General features: G+C 33.6%; 1 protein-coding gene across 1 annotated transcript; it reads left to right on the top strand.

The window, feature by feature from the left end:
- Positions 1-1,936: 1,936 nt before the first annotated feature.
- On the top strand, positions 1,937-17,698 carry LOC111054048 (the record flags this gene model as incomplete). Its single annotated transcript, XM_039437472.1, is given in 5 exon segments — positions 1,937-2,084; positions 6,386-6,470; positions 8,037-8,113; positions 14,420-14,561; positions 17,430-17,698. Coding segments are annotated over 5 exon segments (525 nt in total). The 3' UTR covers positions 17,561-17,698.
- Positions 17,699-23,597: the final 5,899 nt, after the last annotated feature.

The following is a 23,597-nucleotide window of genomic DNA, read 5'->3' as shown; positions in this document are numbered from 1 at the left end:
AAATTCAAACAATGCTGACATTTTAAAGTGGATTCAACCAGTATTGAATCTCCGTTGAAAGCATATTAAATGCTTCTTCTCTACTGTTATCCCTTAACAAAATTCTAAGAACAGTATCGAAGGAGGTAATCTATTATTTCTTTAGAATGCTCACACTGATGGGGATTAAGATCTTAAGATCGTAGCTTGAATCTAGATAGAGTATTTCTCATTAACAAGTGAAGTTAAGGAGAAGGTGACGCTTTTGTGTGGGTGTTGAAAATTATCAGATCCGAGAAACGTCATTGACAATTAATCTGATAAGATTTTTAATACGATACGATTTATTCAAATAGCGTCCGTCTCTCAACTAGCCTCTCGATTGAAGAATGATTAAGCTACCTGAGATCAATTTTTTTCCTGTAGATTGATAGTTTCAGAGTGAAGTTTCAAGCTATGGTATTTTATTCAAAGATCGTGATGAATATGAAAGGTTTTCAGTCAAACATTATGTTGTCAATGTCTTCCTTCGTTTTGAATCAGTATGAGAGGATGATATTTCATATTTCAAACAATATGTCATAATAGTATCTTAAGTCACGAGGACGGGAAGTGGCATTTTGCAGGCGAGAATGATCTTTCCAGACGAGGCGTTAGCCGAGACTAGAATTTCATTCGAGCACTGCAAAAGACATTCACGTTCAAATAACTTACACTATTTTTTGTCATAATAATCTAGAATAATTGAGAAACAGAAAACCTCACCTGCTTGTGCTGACATTACTACATGCATTCTATAAACATAACCTAGTTTACAAGTTTCGAATCAGGAATTTCTTGATTGTAGTTGACAAAACTTTCACCTGGAGCGCTAAAAGGCGGTTTTTGTACCTGTTCTGCTGTTCCAAATTCGGAACTAGGAAGCATACTAGACTGTAAAGGAAACATTTTATGATTTCATTACAGTTTGGTATGCTGTAATGAGAATCATTTGTCTATTTTTTCTACAATCAGCTGTTTAACGGCTTGATTTCATGGATGTAAAACAGCAAAAATTTAATTTGAATGACTATGACAAAATATCTTTACATAGATTAAGAGTGAGAAGAAGGATATTGCAATAATAATTCTTATATTCCATTCAAACTGATAAAGCTTGAATACATTGACATTAGAATAGGTTTCTGAGTGAACAATGAACTATTTAGTTACAAAATTGCTATACAATCAAGAATTAAGGATCCCAAAGAGCTTGAATTGAACTAAAATCGGTATTATATCTTTGGTAAGTTAATCATAAATTTAGTTATATCAAGCTTTATCGAGTTATAAATCAATACTCCACAGAGCTTCAAGATATTTTTAATGAAACTTACTCCATCATCTTCTAGAGAAATTGGGCAATCGATTCATTATACAGAGCTGTAATATATTTTGATCCTTAGTATACATAACATACTATGAGAAAAAATAGGTAGAGTGGAAGATGAATATCAAGAAATGATTTATAATTTATTATGGATATATTGAAAGACATGTCGAGATAATATAGTCATAGAGAATCAATAGCGCAAGTAGATATCCCATGGTATAGGGCGTTTATGTCGCAACTTTTACTTTTATCTTAAGCCGATTACTGTCGATTATTGTAGATTTTTACTGTTTTGGCAGGGTGAGAGTGTATGAACGGCACAATATGAGAGACTGTCAGCGTCACATAGCTTTATGGGAAAGAACTATGTGGACTATCAGCTTGAGAAAACATAAAAAGTAACGACATGAACACCCTATAGCATGGGATTTCTACTCATGCTATTGTTTCTCTATGATGTAGTCTAACTTGAGAGAGTGGAGTAGTATTTCCCCATATTCTCCATCAACTACTGTGTCTTTTTAATTAATCCATAAACTTACTGAATTCTCCACTTTCAGGTTATAGGAGTCATAGAATCAGAGTTTATCGGAACCAGGATTTGAAAGGGGAGTTGAAAAATTGTTGAATATTTTTAATCAAGATGGCACAATCTAATCTGCCAATGTTGAAGGAATGTTGCTGTGGATGCACTTTGAAGTCGGGTACTATGATGATCGGTATACTTTCTTTGGTAAGTTGTAATAAATTTAGTTATATTGACTTAGTTTTAATTATAAATCAATATTCTACAGAGCTGTGAAATATTATTTTAAAATAAATCTAAACCTCATTTTTTTCTAATAGGATCAAACAATCAATAATTATTCCTCCACTATACTAATAATTACTATAAAGTCCACACACTTTACGAGTGATTTATTCATCAAAAAATTCCATTCATCATGAACAGCTTATATCCTACTATTTTATTATTCCAATGTTTTCCAAATCGAATCAAAATGTTTTATTCACAATACAAACATTTCAGGGTCCTGCCAAACGCAAAAACTTTTCGGTGGGTGCTCAGTTACAGTAAAAAATGAGTTACAAAAGATGAATAAACTTAGACAGAATAAATATTACACTTGTAAGATTTAAAGTGAAAAATGAAAGAAAACTAATACAAAATGAAAAAATAGAATTAGTAATATACATCAGATTTTGACAAAGAATTGATGAAAAAGGGAAAAATAAAAATTTATTAGAAAGGAATGAAATAAAAAGGAAAAGGGAAAAGTTGTTTTACACAATAGATTTCTATCGTTGAGGCAGATGGCAGTGACTAGAATTTCATTCGAGCACTGCAAAAGACATTCACGTCAAAGTAACTTACACTATTTTTTGTCATAATAATCTAGAAAAGAATAATTGAGAAACAGAAAACCTCACCTGCTTGTGCTGACATTACTACATGCATTCTATAAACATAACCTAGTTTACAAGTTTCGAATCAGGAATTTCTTGATTGTAGTTGACAAAACTTCCACCTGGAGCGCTAAAAGGCGGTTTTTGTACCTGTTCTGCTGTTCCAAATTCGGAACTAGGAAGCATACTAGACTGTAAAGGAAACATATGATTTCATTACAGTTTGGTATGCTGTAATGAGAATCATTTGTCTATTTTTTCTACAATCAGCTGTTTAACGGCTTGATTTCATGGATGTAAAACAGCTGAAATTTAATTTGAATGACTATGACAAAAATGTCTTTACATAGATTAAGAGTGAGAAGAAGGATATTGCAATAATAATTCTTATATTCCATTCAAACTGATAAAGCTTGACTACATTGACATTAGGATAGGTTTCTGAGTGAACAATGAATTATTATGAGCACATTCACAACATTGCTATATAAATTGGAATCAAGGATCTCAAAGAACTCGAATCTACGATTTTGATCAATAGTGTACATAACATACCATGAGAAAATAGAGGTAGAGTGGAAGATGAATATTAAGAAATGGATCATGATGATGAATATATTGAAAGGCATGTCGAGATGATATGAGAATGAAAAAATAAATGGAAAAAATTGAATTAAATATTTATAAATTTTACTCACTTGAGAGAGTGGAGTAGTATTTCTACATTTTTCCATCAACTACTGTGTCTTTTCGATTAATCCATAAAATCACTGAATTCTCCACTTTCAGGTTATAGGAGTGAGTCATAGAATCAGAGTTCATCGAAACCAGGATTTGGAAGGAGAATTTGAAAATTGTTGAATATTTTCAATCAAGATGGCACAATCAAATTTGCCAATGTTGAAGGAATGTTGCTGTGGATGCACTTTGAAGTCGGGTACTATGATGATCGGTATTCTTTCTTTGGTAAGTTGTTATGGATTCAGTTATATTGAGATGAATTGAGTTATGAATCAATATTCCACAGAGCTGTAACATATTTACAGAACTTGTTAAATTATTTAGAAAATCTAATCCACTTACAATCTACTACAAGATACATATATAACGTATCTTGTATAAAGGTGCGTACAGATAAGGTGCGTGCGTATAAAGGTGCGCCGCGAACAAGAGCAATCCACTTTCAATCAGCTTACTATATCTGTATATTTTTACAGAAACGGTAAGATACAGATATAAAAAGCTTGGCATCAGCTGATTAAAAGTGAATTGCTCTTGTTCGCTGTGCGTATATCTGTACGCACCTTTAGATTGTAATTGGATTAGATTAGACTACTGATGAGTGTTTTTTCCAATTTGTTATCTTCTGATCAATCAACTATGGAATCTAATTGTGTGAGTGGTTTATGTTGGTTGATGTATTGAAGAATGTTGTAAATCTCAGAATAACCTTATTTTATTCAGCCATGATATAGAAATTCAATTTTCCAATGAATGAATAAATAGTATTCGAAAAAATTATATTGCTGTGAAGTAGACATCATAAATGAAGTATCTCAATATTCTTCTTCATTCACCAACGATTCAACCAATTCCACCTCATATGTTTCATCATATTGTTCTCCCTACTTTAATATCCAGAAGTTTGTATTGTTTCTAAACCTCCCTCACAAACCATTAAGAAAACACCATTATCAAAAACAAGGATACTAATCAACACGAATATTCACAAACAATACCATCACACCCACACAAATTCAGATATCTATTCCAATATTTCCTTCGCTTTGCTAAATATATTCGTTTGCTTCTATAGTTAGATCCACTCTAATGCACTGTCAGTTCAACCTGATAACAGAAGCATCTATGTCCCCATTCGAATCATACTGATAGTTCAAAATGAATCTCACTACACGATAGAAAACAATATTTAACTGGAAGTGACATTTGGCCTGTGATAACAGCACATATCGAACAATCGCAATTTCAAATATAGCTCTGGCTGCAGCGATTATCCTACAGAATAATTTATTTCACCATCGAACCAAATCGGGTCGGTATTATATATAGGTTGCAGTGAGATTCAATCCAATCTGTCAGAATTGGAATTGATCGAGAAGGATTTATGCTATCTATGAGGTAAACTGAAACTTGGTGGAGCTGGACAATATTATGAGGCTTGTCAAGATTCACTCCGAAATTTCAGGATTGGTTGAATGGGGGGTATCGATGCTATGCATATGAGGCAAGCTGACATTTGAGAGTAAGTATTCTTAGTATATATATATCTAGAGTTGTACAAACACATGACCTGTGGATAAACATGTCGAGGGGAGATTCAAAATGTATGACAACGGTCAAGAGCAAAATATCGACCAGTAAGACTCAGTTTAAACTGTCATTATAGGTTGAATGAGAAGCACTTGTGTTATTCATCAGGAGTGCTGACAGAAGTGAGTCTCATTAGAGGGTATTTAACTTGTCCTGTTTTTAGCCGGTAGCTTAGTAAACGATACTGTGTTTAGCACGCCTGCAAAATAGTGGGTAGGCAACCCGTCATACACTGCTTTGCTGTGTGTAAAGGCTTTGTGAAAAGGGTCTCCAGACAGGTTCACTATCAGCAGTCATTATTGGTTAAATGGGAAACAAGGATGTTATTTATGGACAAAGGTGACGGTTTGAAATTAATCTTACTGTAATTGAAATCAATGTATCCATATGGGAGTGTTCATTCAGAATCTGTAATTGAAATCAATGTATCCATATGGGAGTGTTCATTCAGAATCTGTAATTGAAATCAATATATCCATAAGGGAGTGTTCATCTAGAATAATACTGTAATTGAAATCAATGTATCCATATGGGAGTGTTCATTCAGAATAATACTGTAATTGAAATCTATGTATCCATATGAGAGTGTTCATTCAGAATAATTCTGTAATTGAAATCAATGTATCCATATGGGAGTGTTCATTCAGAATAATACTGTTATTGAAATCAATGTATCCATATGGGAGTGTTCATTCAGAATAATACTGTTATTGAAATCAATGTATCCATATGGGAGTGTTCATTCAGAATCTGTAATTGAAATCAATGTATCCATATGAGAGTGTTCATTTAGAATAATACTGTAATTCGAATCAATGAATCCATATGGGAGTGTTCATTCAGAATAATACTTTAATTGAAATCAATGTATCCATATGGTAGTGTTCATTCAGAATCTGTAATTGAAATCAATGTATCTATATGGGAGTGTTCATTCATAATCTGTAATTGAAATCAATGTATCCATATGGGAGTGTTCATTCAGAATAATACTGTAAGTGAAATCAATGTATCCATATGGGAGTGTTCATTCAGAATCTGTAATTGAAATCTATGTATCCATATGGAAGTGTTCATTCAAAATAATTAGAAATTGGTTGAATGGAATAAGGGTAAGTGAGCCTGATTTTCTATGATTCAGTTTAAACAATCAACAGGTCTCTCTATTCTTATTTATCTTCAAGCTACTAAAATCTACATCACTTTTTTCTACGAGGTTGGAAGAACTAGGCCTTTTTTTCTCAAAATTTCTCTTATCAACTTTTATAGCTTAAAAATGTCTATTCTGTGTTTCAGATTGCTTCAATTATAGCGTCATACATAACTATTGTATCACTGAATGAAATGCAGAAGATACACCATGCAAATATTCTAGACATAGGTAACAATCTTATAATTATTGATAATTATTATTATTATTAAGAGAATATATATTATTATTAATTGTATCCATATTATTGCTCTATCAGGAATAGAACTGCTAAACACAGACTACTAATCAATAAATAATTATTATTAGACGAAAATCCAAATTAAATGCTGCTAATCACCCCGAAGACTTCCGCTACTGCAAATATTGACGACAGGGTAAACAGCTAGATGGAAATTCGATGAGCGGTACCATATATAAACAATAGCATAAGTAGATATCTCATGGTATAGGGCGTTTATGTCGCAACTTTTACTGTTATCTCAAGCCGATAGTTCATGTAATTCTTCCCCATGGAACTGTGTGACACTGGTAGTCTCTCATATTGTGTGTGCCATTCATACACTCTCACCCCAACAAAACAGTAAAATTCGACAATAATCGACAGTAATCGGCTTGAGATAACAATAAAAGTTGCGACATAAACGCCCTATACCATGGGATATCCACTTACGCTATTGTTTCTCTATGCTACTACTCACTCGTTACGTGCTTATAGACAGACGCTTACTCGTTCTATGTTAAAAAGGCCCGGTTGCACAGCAGCCGGTTAAATTTTAACCGTGATTAATTCCACGAGAACCAATCATAGAAGGCCTTTCTGATAAGACGGCTTCTCTGATTGGTTCTTGAGGAATTAATCACGGTTTAAATATAACCGGCTGCTGTGCAACCGGCACTTAGTCTGTTTATAGAGTAGAATAATTTTATAGAGTAGTATTAATCTGTTTATAGAGTAGAGTTTTAGATGGAATTGAATAGAGGATGCATTTATTCAAATGCTAATTAATATATAATTATTTTTTAACGAAAAATCCTAAATAAATGCTGCAAATCACCACGAAGAGTGATGTTTAGAGTTTTGTTGGAGGTCACTCACTCAAGCTCCAGGCTTGTGCATGGTTGATCATTATGTTTTAACCTACAGCTAGTTCGATTATGAGATAATGATATATAATGATGAGGGAGGATTATGAGGAAGAAAGCTTTTGGTGGGCTCTCAAAAATGGGAGAGATTCGAAATTTATTCTCAAGAATCATATTTTTATCAGAGACAGACCCTCAAGTGGTCACCCATCCAACGGGAGAAGCAGACCTTGTATCTTAACTCATGTGGGCAATAAATTATCAGGGCAACCAAGGAGCTAGCCGCTTCCCTTCAACAGGGAAACATGATTCCAGTAAGAAAGTTAGTACCTTTAGAGAGTAATAAAGTGAGAAAGTTGGTAGTATTCATGATAAAGTTGGAAGATTTTGATAAGGAGCATAAAATTTTCGAACCAGAGGTAGAATATTTCAGGAGTAACTTACATTGAGTTTTCTGTTCTATTTTTGCAAAGTAAGGTGCACATCCTAATAATAAAATCGGATGTGTATGAAGCGAAAATCTGGTGTCTAAAATATTTTCTGATCGAACCAGGAATATTTTCAAGTATCCATACATTCAAAATTGACTCAATCGACTGTATTACGAAGTTTTTAAAGAATCTTAATAATTTTTTTTCTTTTTCTTTTCAGCACTAGAGATGATAGTAATCACAGTACGAGTAGTTCAAGTGATATTCAGTATGATATTGATTGTTGCAACATACAAGGTTAGTTGAAATATATTATCCTCCTTTGTATCAATAATTAAAAATTGTTGAATTCATGTGTTTCCATGTCCACGGATGGTTATAAGAATCTGGAATATTTATTAAGTGTTATCATTTTATATCATTATCATAAATCATATCATATATTTCAATAATAGACAAATAGTAAATTTGTTGAATCAGCACTTGTCTGTTGCAAAAGAGAGGCCAAGCTTTTTTAAAATTTGAAAAACACACATCGCCTACCCTTTGAAAAGTATTTCATCCTTTACATTTCATACAACTCCAACTTTCCACATTCTCAATTTCGTATTCAAATGAAGTCTGTAGATTGAAGAGTAGACCGTGGAAGTGGACTGAAAGTAGACCTGGAAATCAGCTCATTTCCATTCTCAAATGTTGAGTTTTTCCAGGAATTTCAATTTGATGCTACAGTATTTACAATTGGCACGTGTTGGGTTGATAAGTGCTTTCTATATTTTCATTCGAAACAATTTTTTTTTATAAATGAACTGAGTTTGTGGACTCAGCTTAAATTATTCTCTTTCGTCTTGGAACATTATCTCTGATAATGTTCAACGTCCAATCAATAAATTCAGAAATATTCTTTTCCATTTTGTTGAGTTTATTCCATGCTCAACTTCTTGTTCTCGTTCTCCTTCTTCTTCTTCCTCTTCTTCTTTTTCTTCTTCTTTTTACTCCTCTTCTTCTTCTTCTTCTTCTTCTTCTTCTCCTTCTCCTTCTTCTTATTTTTCTTTTTCTTCTTCTTCTTCTTCTTCTTCTTCTTCACTTTCTATCCCATTCTTCTCCAATCTTGTTCTCCTTCCCATAGTCAAACACATTCCAGGAATGATGGGAAGAAAACCAACCAATATTATGAGAAGAAAAACAAGTATCTCATATCCGCCAGTCGGAAATGTTGATGCAATCCGCCAATTCCAATATTGACAATGGACTCTCGAATTATTCCTAGAATTCTGGATTTTCGAAATGAGTTCCAAACGCAAACAGCACAAGAATAAATTGGTTCAAACTTCAAACTCTCCCCACATGTTTGTTCCTTCTCACTCCAGCTTCTCTCTCCTTTGCTCCTTCCACTATTCTCTATCTTTCTCTTTACTTTCTCTAGTAACCATAATATTTTTTCATCGCCTTTTCCGTACGTTGTTGGTTGCCATGTTTCTTCTTATCATCTTATACTAAATTCTCTATCATCCTCTCCTATTATGATTGGCAGGGTTTGGTGCATTCACGCTCTCATTTCATTGCTCCTATCTCATGTACAGTTTTATGATAATTTCTCTTCTTTTTAATTAACAGTCTGATCACAATGTTTTGTAATAGGACAACCTTTATAGTATATTCCTTACCTATTCCATCTACCCTCTATTGTATTGTATTATGAAGTTTGACATTTCATAGTATACTTTCATGATAAGTTTCATTCCACATGGATGCAAATAACATCCTTTCTTTCCTCCAGTATTGCTAATGTGATCTAGTATAATGTTGATGGCTCAATATATACCATATTATTTTCTTTGATACTGTATTTATATTTGTTTATACTGATGCAGAACTTTTAAATAATAATTTATCTATTGAGTTTGATTTAATTTTATTGTCAATTTTTGTAAATGTTACCATAGGCCTTGTAACAATAAATTGTCAATTAATATTCGTCTATCTATCTATTTTCCCCTCTCTATCAAACATCTTCTTCTTCTTCTCCTCCTTCTTCTTCTTCTTCTTCTTCTTCTTCGCCTTCTTCTTCTTCGTCTTCTTCCTCTCTTCTTCCTCTTCTTCTTCTTCCTCCTCTTCTTTTTCTTCTTCTCCTTCTTCTCCTTCTTCGTCTTCTTCTTCTTCTTCTTCTTCTTCTTCTTCTTCTTCTTCTTCTTCTTCTTCTTCTTCTTCGCCTTCTTCTTCTTCTCTTCTCTTCTTCTTCTTCTTCTTCTTCTTCTTCTTCTTCTTCTTTTTCTTCTTCTTTTTACTCCTCTTCTCTTCTCTTCTTCTTCTTCTTCTTCTTCTTCTTCTTCTTCTTCTTCTTCTTCTTCTTCTTCTTCTTCGCCTTTTTCTTCTTCGTCTTCTTCCTCTCTTCTTCCTCTCTTCTTCCTCTTCTTCTTTCTAGGAAGAAGGAGAAGAAGAAGGAGAGGTTGAAGATAGGAAGAAGAAGAAGAGGGTGAAGAGAGGAAGAAAAAGAAGAAGAAACGAGGAGAAGAAGAAGAAGAAGATGTTGATGTTGATTCAACTTCACTACTATAATATGAAGGTAAGCTTATATATATATAGACTGAGATTTTGTAGCGTGGGAGTCAGCAGCGTTATACATATATATTCATTTAATCCATTCAAAATCTATATTAGAAGTTGATTCATATTAGATTACTATTTCTGGGACACCATACATCTTCATTTCCGAAATAAACTGGAATTTTCTCCACTATTTTCGGAGTTTTATCAGATTATTGTCAGAATTTCATACTCTGAGATTTGAATTCATTTCATCTCAAACTGTCAGCATCCCATATAATTGAAACTAACGCTCCCCATTTAACCAATGCTGATATTCTAAAGTGAATCTGACTATAGTTGAACGATTCGTTGATTCAAGGTCAACAAAACATGCTTTGCTTGCTATATGAAATTGAATTTTCTCGATTCCAAAATTCGATGAATTACTTTTCGAGGAACAAGGATTATTTCTCAATGGGAGCGTAGGAGAATACAATGTAGAATACAACGAGTAATTCTAGATTTTGAATCAGCATTTTCTCATATTATTCATTCATAAACATAATATTCATTTCATTGAATAAGGGCCATATGCTAACCAGAGAGTATAGAATGAAACATCCATAGAATTACATTCTATCCTCAATGATGCTCAATGGTGCACTTCGTTAACGTTAAACCACGTTTACTTGTAGATATGGTTGCATTTATCATTATGTGTTTCATACGGGGTTTAAACGAACAGCTGACATTTTTCCGTTTAAACCAAGTATCTACATACGGGCCTAAAAATACTAGATATTATCAAACTACAGATATCCTATACTATTAAACGAGCAATTTCTGTTTTTACTTTCCTTGCCCTATTACCATAGTAAAGAAGTATTGTTTTCCAAAAAAAATTAAGGTAGCCAATTTCTAAACTTTTATATGTTTCAATCCCCTGAGTCCAAAAAGTGGTTTTGGGTATTGTCTGTATGTGTGTGTTGTGTGTGTGTGTGTGTGGTGTGTGTGTGTGTTGTGTGTGTGTGTGTGTGTGTGTGTGTGTGTATGAGTGTGTGTGTGTCTGTGTACACGATATCTCATCTACCAAATTTACGGAATGACTTGAAATTTGGAACTTGAGGTCCTTACACTATAAGGATCCGACACGAACATTCTTGATTCAAATACAATTCAAGATGGCGGCTACAATGGCGAAAATGTTGTCAAAAACAGGGTTTTTCGCGGTTTTCTCGGAAATGGCTCCAACGATTTTGATCAAATTTATACCTAGAAAACTCATTGATAAGCTTTATCAACTGCCACAAGTCCTATATTTTTAAAAATTTCAGGAGCACTGCACCATCTTTGCAAAGTTTGATTTTATATTCCAAATCATCAGGCTTCAGATACAATTTAACAAAAAAAAATTATATGGAAAAGATTGAGCATAAAAATCTCTACAATTATTTTTTTGTAACATTTTAACCTAAAATTGAAAATAAGCTCGAAATTCGAGAAAATAAGATTATTCAATTGCAAACTGTTGGCAACTGTTGATTCTATTCAATCATACACTATGAAGAGATAGCAGACTTTGTGTGTCTGCAGCGTTATTGTCCTGTCACCAGCTGTCTCAGATCTTAGAAAAGTAGACTTGAGATGCGCGGGAACGCTATCGGCAGTTGATCAATTCTCATAACGGCAAGGAAAGTTGTGTGAGTGCGCCACACCAGATTTTTATGTTTATATGTTTAGATGTTCAGATGTTTGGATGTTTAGATATATGTTTGCATTCCACCGGATCTCGAAAACGGCTTCAACAATTCTCACGAAATTCAGAACAGGAAATTCAGGTCTCATCCCTTGGAAAACTCGCTGAAGGACATTAAAAGGATAATTATCAATCATCCTTGGAAAAACAGCTGATAATAATTATTGCGTCGTCTGTTGGTGATGGAACTGAGTGAGCGAGTTCATGTGTGTGGGACTGTGTCAAAATTATGACTCAGCAGTTGAACTTTTGTTATCATTCAATCAGGTACTTAGTGCCGGTTGCAAAAAAGTTTATTTTCAATCTTGATTAATTCCAGTATATCCATCTTTTTGAAATGGTCTTCTCTGATTTGGTTCACGTGAAGTTAGTCAGGATTAAAATCCAACCGGCTTTTGTGCAACTGGGTCCTTGTGAGGGAAGTTTTTGCCTCCCCTTTGGGAATTGATCACAATTTACTGTGATTAGATAGAACATTTCTGTATGAATGTTATTATAATTTCTTCTTTCGTAATACATTTTCTATGCTTTTGTACTCCAGAGCGAAGCTCGGTCCCCGATATTATGTCTCAAATCGAGATACCGGTTTCGGTTGCTACACCATTATCAATCCTCGGTGTTATCAACCTAAACTGAAGTAAAGAACAGCAGTATTTATACTAATGACCGAACACCGTTATTGGTGGAAGCCGTGACCTTCCAAGGTGAACGTCTGTTATTGACCTAGACAAGCCTCTCCACAATTCAATTAGCAGTTCAAACAAACATAACAAGATGGCTATTCGAACAGCAAACACAGCAATTTTTCCCCCAAATTGTTTGAGAAATTGCTCAAATTTCATTGATTTTGGAATATGCAAATTCTAGGCTCTAGGCTACTAGGTGAATTTGGAACTCTGTTTACATCATTGCTAATAAGACTTAATGATGAAAGATGAGTGGACCTACAGAGTGATCTTCTTCTTTCAAGATTTATTCTTCCAATCTTATTATATTAAGCAAGCAATTTCTGTATTTATATATCTCGTTATTTTCATATCTGGTTATTTTTATAAATGTTTTTTTTTATATATGATTATTTTTATATCTGGTTATTCTTATATCTACTAATTTTTATATCTGGTTATTTTCATGTCTGGCTATTTTTATAATTATCTGGTTATTTATGTTTTACGGCTCTAACGATTTTCACGAGATTTGGAACATAGTGGGTTTATGATATAAAGATTCGATTGCACTAGGTCTCATTCTTTGGAAAACTCGCTGAACGACATTAGAAGGATAATTCATCCTTGGAAAACAGACGATAATTTCGTCGTCTCTCGATAACAGAAGATGCATGTGCCTGTGTGGGAGATAGACAGAATCATTTCCAGCTGTGTAATCACAATCATTCAGCGAGAAATTTTATCTAGCTAGACAATTTAATCGATTTGATCAACATAAACTGATTTGTTGACATGACATGATAATCCTCTCAAACTAGAGTATATCATAATTTTCAAAGTTGATCATTATTTGACAATAATTTCAAGTGATTAGTGAGTGTTATTCTGTTATTCAATTTGGATTGTATATAATCTTAATCATAAATTTGTTGTTTTCAAATGTTTGAACAGAAAATTGATCCTGAAGTCAAGTGTATGGAACATAACCTACTTTCTGGACTATTTATAGTATATAAATCAAAATTCGGGAAAGAAACAGTTTTGGGCTGTGCCTGTTAGTACTTCCCCAATCATTCTAAAGAATTTCGTGTTCGTTTTATGAAAAGTCAATAAATGAAATAATAACGAGCGAAGCTCGGTGCCCCGATATTAAATAATTATGATTACTTGTCCACCTTACAATTACTGCTTCAAATGATAGTTGGGTTTGAATTCCTTCTTACTGGTGATTCTTTGTCTCAGTTCAATAATAATATTCACTGAGGAGAATTCATAATTCTATAATATAATGAAGAAAAGAATTTACTTATACACGTACGGGATAGAAAATTCACGAATGACGCATCATCACGTCTGAACTACTAAGCTGATCAACTTGAAATTTGTATAGATTCTTGATTAACCAAGGATGGTTATAGGCCTATTCCCAGTTCTTTAAGATTTCGATACGTCAAGTTTTCAGTTTGTCTAAGTTCAGTCTATTTGTGCTTTAAACAGACCTGCTAGCTTGTGAATAGAAGGTGAATGGAATGTTAAACTGTTTTAAATGTACATCAGTACTGTTGATTGCAGCTTTTAATAATATCAAGCTCCCAGATCAGCTTTAAATTTGATTATGCAGCATTAATTCAGTGAATATTATTTTACCAGGGTCGTTCGAAATATGTGTGTCCATGGTTGGTGTTATCACTGTTGATGGTGATCGTTGAATCGATCTACCTTCTAATGATGGGTTTGGAACTAATAACGGGAACGCTCAATAAGCAGATATTCTCACTAAGCACGCATATCTGTAAGTAAATTCTCCCAAAATATTTATTTTTTGAATAGAATAAGACACGAATAAGACGGTCAATTCATGAAATTGAAGAGTGAAATAATTATATCGTAGCCCAGTAAGCAGTTGTTTTACCGTACTACATAGGAAAATTCTCAAGGAATAATATCTTACGTAACAGTGACGGGAGGGGCCTTTTGCAGGCGAGAATGATGTTTCTCGGCTAACGCCTCGACTAGAATTACATTTGAGCACTGCAAAAGACATTCACATCCAAGTAACGTACACTATTTTTGTCATAATAATCTAAAGAAGAATAATCGAGGAATAGAAAACATTACCTGCTTGTGCTGAAGTTACTACATGTATTCTATAAACATAACCCAGTTTACAAATTTCAAATCAGGAATTTTGTGGAAATAATAATAATAATAATAAATCATTTTATTTGTACACGGTATAACCATACAAATGAGTTGAGTATAACAAATTCTAACAATGACTAAATTAAACAACATGAAAAAAAATGTTTGGCAGAAGATCAAACTAATAACAAGATCCAATTATAAATCTGCATACAACCACGCACAATGGAAGTACCTACATTACAATCAATAAACAGTGTTACTATGAATTGCTAACATTCAACATTTTGTGGAAATTGACAAAACTTCCACCTGGAGCGCTGGAGGTGGTTTTTTTTTTGTAGAAGCAGTTTTGCTGTTCCTATTTCGGAACTGGGAAACATACTCTACTGTAAAGAAACATATGGTTTCATTAAAGTAGAGTATGCTGTAATGAGAATCATATGTCTATTTGTTCTGCAAACAGCTGTTTACCGGCTTGATTTCATGCATGGAAAACAGCTGAGATTGAATGACTATGACAAACTATGACATCATAAAGCAGGGTTCGAACACAACAGTGAACAGTGAAGAGTGAATTTTTATTTCATATTATTGTTCAAATTGTATCATTCATACTCACTCGGCCAGGCTGGGAGTAGTCCAACTAGATTCAAGATTCAAGATTCAAGATTCAAGATTCAAGATTCAAGATTCAAGATTCAAGATTCAAGATTCAAGATTCAAGATTCAAGATTCGAGATTCAAGATTCAAGATTCAAGATTCAAGATTCAAGTTTCTAGATTCAAGATTCAAGATTCAAGATTCAAGATTCAAGATTCAAGATTCAAGATTCAAGATTCAAGATTCAAGATTCAAGATTCAAGATTCAAGATTCAAGATTTCTTTATTGCGAGAAACATTCATATACAAATGAATAGCATTGTCATGATAATTTTAACATGGTAGATAAAAAGTATTTACATTCATAGAAATAAAAATTCATACACAAGCATACAAACAGCAAACAAAAATACCCTCAAATTGAAGACTTCTCTCTTTTATACGGGAATTTTTCTATTAAAATATTTTTCATGGTTCTCTTAAATTTACCCGCTTCTAGCTCCTTCAAATGTGCAGGAAGCTTATTATAAGCTCTCATACCAAACTCCTTAAAGCAGTTCAATGTATTTGCATAATTGCACTGGTTCACTCTAAGAGATTCAGAATTTCTTGTGTAATGGTTGTTAACGTTGCTATTCACAGAAATACTTGCTAAATTAATCTTCACATACATAAGACATTCAAGAATGTAAATAGCTGGTACTGTCAAAATGTTGAAATTTCTAAATAAATCCACACAATGAAAACGACTATTCACATTAGCAATGACCCTTACTGCTCGTTTCTGTAACACGAAAAGTTTCTTTACATTCGTATCATTACCCCAGGCAACAACACCATGATACAAATGAGAATGAAGATAAGCAAAATACATTGAAATTAAAACACTCTTATCAACAATGAACTTCAATCTATTCAATATAAAAATTCACTTCCATAGTTTGCCACAAAATATTTTGATGTGTAAGTCCCATTTTAAATTGCTTTGAACTGTTATACCAAGAAACTTTGCATTGTCAGGTTGTAATCTAAATCCAAATTCCAAAAGTTGAGTTTTGTCCTTATTAAGACACAATGAATTAGAAGCTGTCCAATCTTCAATTATCTCATTAACCGTATGCAAGCGACCAGAAAGACTATTATTTTTTATTTGAACAGCTAAATCATCAGCAAACATAAAAGGTTTTACATTTCTACAACTGATTGCTGCAGGAAGATCATTAACGTATATAATGAAGAGGATAGTGCTAAGTTTGGAACCCTGTGGAACACCTGATGATACTTTTAAATAATTAGAAAAACAGCCATTGTAAGAAACAGTTTGATATCTATCACTCAAGTAAGAGGCAATTAAATTGGTTGACATGTCATCGAAACCACGAAATTTGAGCTTTTGTAATAGGATGGGATGAGATATTGTATCAAAAGCTCGGCTCATGTCATAAAAGCTGCCTTGCAGATTACACCTCTCATCAATGGAATAGATACAGTTTTCCATGAATTCAGATATAGCTGTATTTGTGCTTCTATTAGGTCTGAACCCAAATTGACTATCGGAGAACAGTGAGTTATTTTCAAAGAACTGAACAATCTGACAATACAAAATAACTGGAATGATAGAAATTCGTCTAAAATTATTATACTCACTTGCAGAACCTTTCTTGAAAAGAGGAATTACTTTGACAAATTCATATTCATAGTGTGAATATTACATTTTCATTGTTCACTGTCCAGCTTTGAACATACTGTGACAGCGGTATTGAAGGATAAAATGTTTTTGTAGATACCTCATCAAAAAATATGAAAGTGACAAAGGAGTACCGTACAATGATTTTGTCCATTCTTTAGCTGCTTGGGATTTGATTCAATTGCTGATTGAAGATTTATAATATTATCTCTTGTTCTGATTTCCAGCGATCACGATCTACTTTATTCTGGTTGTGTTCAGTCATTATCGAGAGATGCGACTCATCGAATCGGGAGCCCTTGATTCAACTACTGCAGTCAACTACGATAGCAACAAAACGAAACAACCCGATCCTTAAAATTGATTATAACAGAAGAGAAACGTCCAATCCAATCGTCAATATTATCATTGTATATCATGTACATTGAATCTAGAAATGTAGAATCTTCTAGATTTCTTGCATGGAATAAATTAATAATATTATTGATTATCTACATTTATCTGTTCATTGAAGACGTGTAAGACGTTTTGAGGTTCATAGCCACTATGTATTGAAAATTCAAGAAAGAAGCTTTATTTATTGCACTAACTGGCCCGGCGAACTTCGTACCGCCAAAAAGTTTAATGCATCTCATGACAAACTTTAGCTGGATGCTCACCTGAGGAGGCGCGATGCGGCATTTTATTTATATAGATAATTTTCCAACTGAAATATAAATAGTTTACTAAAAATCAATCAATTCTGAACACCGAAGACAGCACAAATACTCGAAACAAAGCAATGTCTTTAGAGCATGTCTTTAACCTGAGGCCACACAGAACAGTTCTTTTTTTTAGTCGGGGCGTTCAGAATAAAATACTTGGGCGGTTATGGAGCAGCACACACTACTATCTACCGACGGCTGTTGTATGACGCAATGATTATAACAGCTGATTTTTTATTTCTGTGTGTGGTCAGCTCACAAATCTTCTACCATAAGGATTACATGTAAACTTTGAAGGACCGTAGGAAGGGGCCTGGAGTCGGATTATGAATTTGATAGGTCATAAACCTGGTCCTGAACATAACGAACACAACTAAAAAAAATCATCAAATTCGGTGCACACATAAAAAAGTTATTGAATGACAAAATTTGAGGCTCGATTTTTATTTATTGACCAAGCGAAGTGAGGTCCCAGATTCAAGTCAACGGTTTGGCATTTCTCTTATGTTTAAATGTTTGAATGTTTAAATGTTTAAATGTTTATGTTCAAATGTTGCGCATTTACGGCGAAACGCGGTAATAGATTTTCATGAAATTCGACAGAAAAAATATGTTTGCGCGTCGACGTATATACAAGGTTTTTGGACATTTTGCATTTCAAGGATAATATGAAAAGAAAAAGGAGCCTCCTTCATACGCCAATATTAGAGTAAAAATCAGACTATAGAATTATTCATCATAAATCAGCTGACAAGTGATTACACAGATGTGTGGAGATCTGTGTAATCACTTGTCAGCTGATTTATGATGAATAATTCTATAGTCTGATTTTTACTCTAATATTGGCGTATGAAGGAGGCTCCTTTTTCCTTTTTATATTATCCTTGAAATGCAAAATTTTTAAAAACCTTGTATACACGTCGACGTGCAATTTAAAAAGGAACATAGCTGTCAAATTTCATGGAAATCTATTATCGCGTTTCGCCAGTCTATTGCTGTATTTCCATAAGGTCTATAGTTTCAATCAGGTACTTGTGAATGAGAATACTGCGTGAGGTCTACTGTTCACAGAACTACTACTACTAGTAACGAGTTCAGGAGGATTATCATGTCATGTCAACAAATCAGATTATGCTGATCAAATCGACTAAATTGTCTAGCTAGATAAAATTTCTCGCTGAATGATTACTAGTAGTTCGTATTATTGATTATCTACATTTCTCTGTCTATTGAAGTCGTGTGATGCATAAGACGTCTTGAGGTTCATAACCACTATGTATTGAAAATTCAAGAAAGAAGCTTCATTTATTGCATTATTATAGAGGAATCTGAATGTAGTAAATTAGAATCGTAAGCATGGGACTATAGTAGGACGGATTATACAATCTTCTACCTCAGGTATACTAAGGTGAGATCCTCTTTAAACTTTCACCAGTGGTTGAATGGGTAGCATCGCTGTTTTGCCTAACATTTACTGACTATTTGTAGTGAAATGGTTGAATCTTGAAGCGGCTGGCTTGTTTTCAGTAATAATATTGATGGAAACAAGACGCTTTGTGATTCTATGCATGATATAACAATAACCCAGTTGCCTGAAATTCAAGCCAGCGGCCAAATTCTGAGATTCTTGGAAATTATTATTCCAATTGTACATTTCAATTCAATTCAATTCAATTCAATTTATTTCCTCAAAAAATCATATACATATCAGTTATACAAAATAACTAATAACAATAATAGTTATACAAAAACAATTCCAGGAAATATATTTCCCCACTTAGACTATAAATCCGTGAGTGGGGAATTGGAATTTGGAATTTGATTTACTTGTAACTCGGAAATCCATAGAGTATTCTATATTAATATCATAGACATGTGGAGTATATGTATGCATTGGTTATCTCGGATAAATTTGCCTTCTTAGGAAAGATGATATAATTATTATATGTGATCAAGAGCTGTGGTGGTTTTGAAACTCGTGTTTCACCCTCTAGAGTGCTTTGAGAAGGACACTTGGGTAACCTTTAGCAAGATGGACGTTTTTCAGTTCAACTCCTTAAATAATATTACTGTTGATGAGAACGATATTATACAAGTATTTTATAAAACACTTATTGACATGGGCTACTTTTAAATTAATAAAACAAAACAGGTTTATTAAAAATAAACAGGTTTATTCACCTTCTAGAGTGCTTTGAGAAGGACACTTGGGTAACCTTTAGCAAGATGGACGTTTTTTAGTTCAACTCCTCAAATAATATTACTGTTGATGAGAACGATATTATACAAGTATTTTATAAAACACTTATTGACATGGGCTACTTTTAAATTAATAAAACAAAACAAGTTTATTTTATAACCTGAAGATGGTGTAAACCGAAACTAGTTGTTCAACTATTTTGAAGTTTTTCTTTCTAAATAAAGGGTGCTATAAGATTTATTTTGTTTTATTATACAAGTATTATACGCCTGGTAATTTCAAATTGAATTTCATCTCCAAGTGCCGTTTGCACCGTGTCAGTCCAAACTAAATTTCAGTTTAAACCACATTGATATAATAAAATAATAAATAACATCATCTTTAATCATATCAAGTCTCGTTCCTTGTAATGTGGTTGATTTTAAGTTTAAGGGTAGCCGTTAACTGGAACCGTATTCAACCGATCCGTTCGGCCGTTGGATCGGACGAATCTGCCGGCTGTTAATTCGGCCGAATATGGTCGTCCATTTTGAACCGTTTACGTCAGTCTAGTTGCCAATTATTGAATTAACTACTATCATAGCCAACAAAAGTCTTCATGAACAATGATTATATTGAGATTGAGATTTTGAAAATTAAATATACAAAATATCCACTAAATTAGTTATTCATTAAAATAATCTTACCTTCAACAGATATCCACTAAATTATTTATTCATTATGAAGCAATCTTTGTTCACAGATTTCTTTGAACATCACAACGATGATATATTTTGTCTCGCATAACCCACAATGAAACATGCTCTTGAGCCAAACTTATCAACTTTTCATTGTCCATAGTTACAACTTTATAAAACAGAACAACTTCAAAAAACAAAAACAAACAAGACTGTGAAACATTTTAAGGTTGGGAACACTTTGAACAACTTCAAAAAACAAAAACAAACAAGACTGTAAAACATTTTGAGGCTAGGAACACTTTGAACAACTTAAAAAACAAAAAAAAAATCAATACTGTGAAACAATTTTAGGTTAGGAACACTTTGTTGTCTCAGCTCGACCAGTTAGTTCGGCCGGATAGAGCCGGAAAATCCCATTCAATTCGGATCGGAAAATTGATCGGCCGGTGCCGGCCGTGCACGGCCGTATGAACCTGTTGCAATGGACGAGCATCTATTCCTTTCTTTGTTGGGGGGATCGTTCGGACGAGTTCGGTAGTTTTCGGCCGATGCTAGTTCGGACGAAATCGGTTCCAGTGAACGGCCCACCTAAGTCACCAGATGATTGGATTCAGTTTTAGGCTAGGCGCATCACACCAGTTAGTCATGACAAGACAAGACATGACCAGACACGTTCAGTCACGATACTTCACATTATTGCTTATGAGGCATCTTACACTGATTAGTCATTGCAATTAGACATGTGAACATTGTGAAGTATTGTGACTAAACATGTCTGATTATGTCCTGTCATGTCTTGACTAGTGTGCGCCCTGTAGTCCAGTCAAGGAAAGGTTATAGAAGGAAAATTTGAAAAGACAATTTTTGACCCCGTAGCTCTGTTAAGGGTAGTAAGGAGGTAAACATATCAAAATTCCTCACCCTTACCACCTGTGCTAAGGGGGTGGGGTTGGTTCAAAGGTACCATTTTTTGGTTTCTCGCATAAAACTCAAAAAATTTATATCATGAGAGCTTGACTGTCATGTAACAAATTGAAGCTTACATCATTTCCTACAATATTTATTTTGCAACTTTTTCCATATCCCCTCTAGTTCTCGAGATATCCGCTTTTGAAAGTGTGAAATTTTTGAAAAAAAAACACGTTTGACACATTTTTTTTTTCTATTTTTGCTCTTATAACTTTTTAAGAATCGATGAGAATATAGATTATGTGTTTATAGAGCATTTAGTTCTCTTCATTTCGATGTATAATTTCACACTTTACGGATTCCCCTACACCGTTTGCAGCAGCTTTAGTGTTGAGTGTGGAATCTCCATTTTTGCAACAATAGACCAATTGACAAAGGATTTTGGAGGAAATGTTTCGAACAAAATTTTTGACTTTGCAGCTTTGTTGAGATTAGTTGAGAGGAGAACATATAAAAAGCCCCAATTCCTAACTCATGTGCTAAGGTAATGATGGTGGTTTAAAAGTTGCATTTTTCAGCGTTTTGTCTCTACGCTCATATCTTGAGAACAATGCGTTCAATCGACATAACTAACTACTCAAAAATGAAGCTTCTCTACATTTCTATAATTCGCTGAATTCTCTACATTTTTTGTTCAGTGGAATCTTGTGATATTCCAAACAGTTCCCGAGATTTTATAAAAACACATGGCTTTACTAGCCCTTTTTCATCTCCACACACTGTTACTGAACATGTAATTGAGGAACAATTGCAAAATAAAAAATAAAATGTATGTATTATTGTTGAAATTATTTATTATTTAAGAAATTATATTATACGTCAGGTCTTATTGTAACTAAATAGGTCATAGCATGAAATTATATTATTGATAAAATGGCAGAAATTAATTATAAAAATCTCAAACCTAATAAAAATTGTACAAGAATATTAATTTATTAATAATTTAATTCAACTGAACCACATGGTAATTAAATCTCTATGGCAGGTCTAAGCCAATCACAGTGCATAGAAATAGCACCAAGACGGTGATCGTTTGAAAGCAACACATGTTAATCTATTATCAGACACCAACCCTGCCTTATCAGTTACACTAGCACGTGTACATTGTATGAGAGGAACTATGTCTAGAAGATTAAGCAGTTTTAAGAATTACATAAATTAAATTATTATTGTAATTAAAGGAATTGTATTCTACTACTTGCCACTGACGTCATGTTTACGTCACAAGCGTTCTACCAATGGCAAATTTTTATGCAAATTATTACATTGAGATTCTGAGAAGCAAGGTCTAGCCTAAAAGCTTAGAGAAAAAAGCAGCACTTCCCTTTTGAAATCCTCACCGTGCAGATCTCTTTTTATAGTTACCAAAGACCTATTTGTGAAAATTTCTTGTTCGATTTTAAATGTTCTATTTGTGAGCCGATATTTTAGGCCAATTTATTTGTTATTCGTAAATTTCTGTTCTCATCAATCGATAAATTTAAAAGCTTAAAGTAAATTATCCCTTAATTAATTCGGTGAAGGAGATATTTAAATTAAAATTCCCCACGTGCTGAAACCGAAGCCTGGATTGCCGCCGATCAAACGATTTTTTGATCTAAAGAAGAAAACCACGACTACCAAGGAATTTCACGTGAGTTATAAGTCATAAGGGGCCCCAATCTACGCTTCGAAAATATTTCAGTGCAGAAAAACATAAATTTTTCTTCGTTAAATTATTGGCCACGCCGACAAGCGCTTTAGCATTTAAGAGCCTAGAATTTATTCATATTTAATTTCTAAGAATTTGTAGTTGATTAACTATCCTCCGCTGCCTGAACCACGACCCCGAGCATTTTTTAA

Source organism: Nilaparvata lugens, chromosome 11 (assembly GCF_014356525.2).
Source record: "Nilaparvata lugens isolate BPH chromosome 11, ASM1435652v1, whole genome shotgun sequence".
NCBI classification, from domain to species: domain Eukaryota; kingdom Metazoa; phylum Arthropoda; class Insecta; order Hemiptera; family Delphacidae; genus Nilaparvata; species Nilaparvata lugens.
Note: the sequence above shows the minus strand (reverse complement) of the source record. Positions and strands in the feature narration are given on the sequence as shown.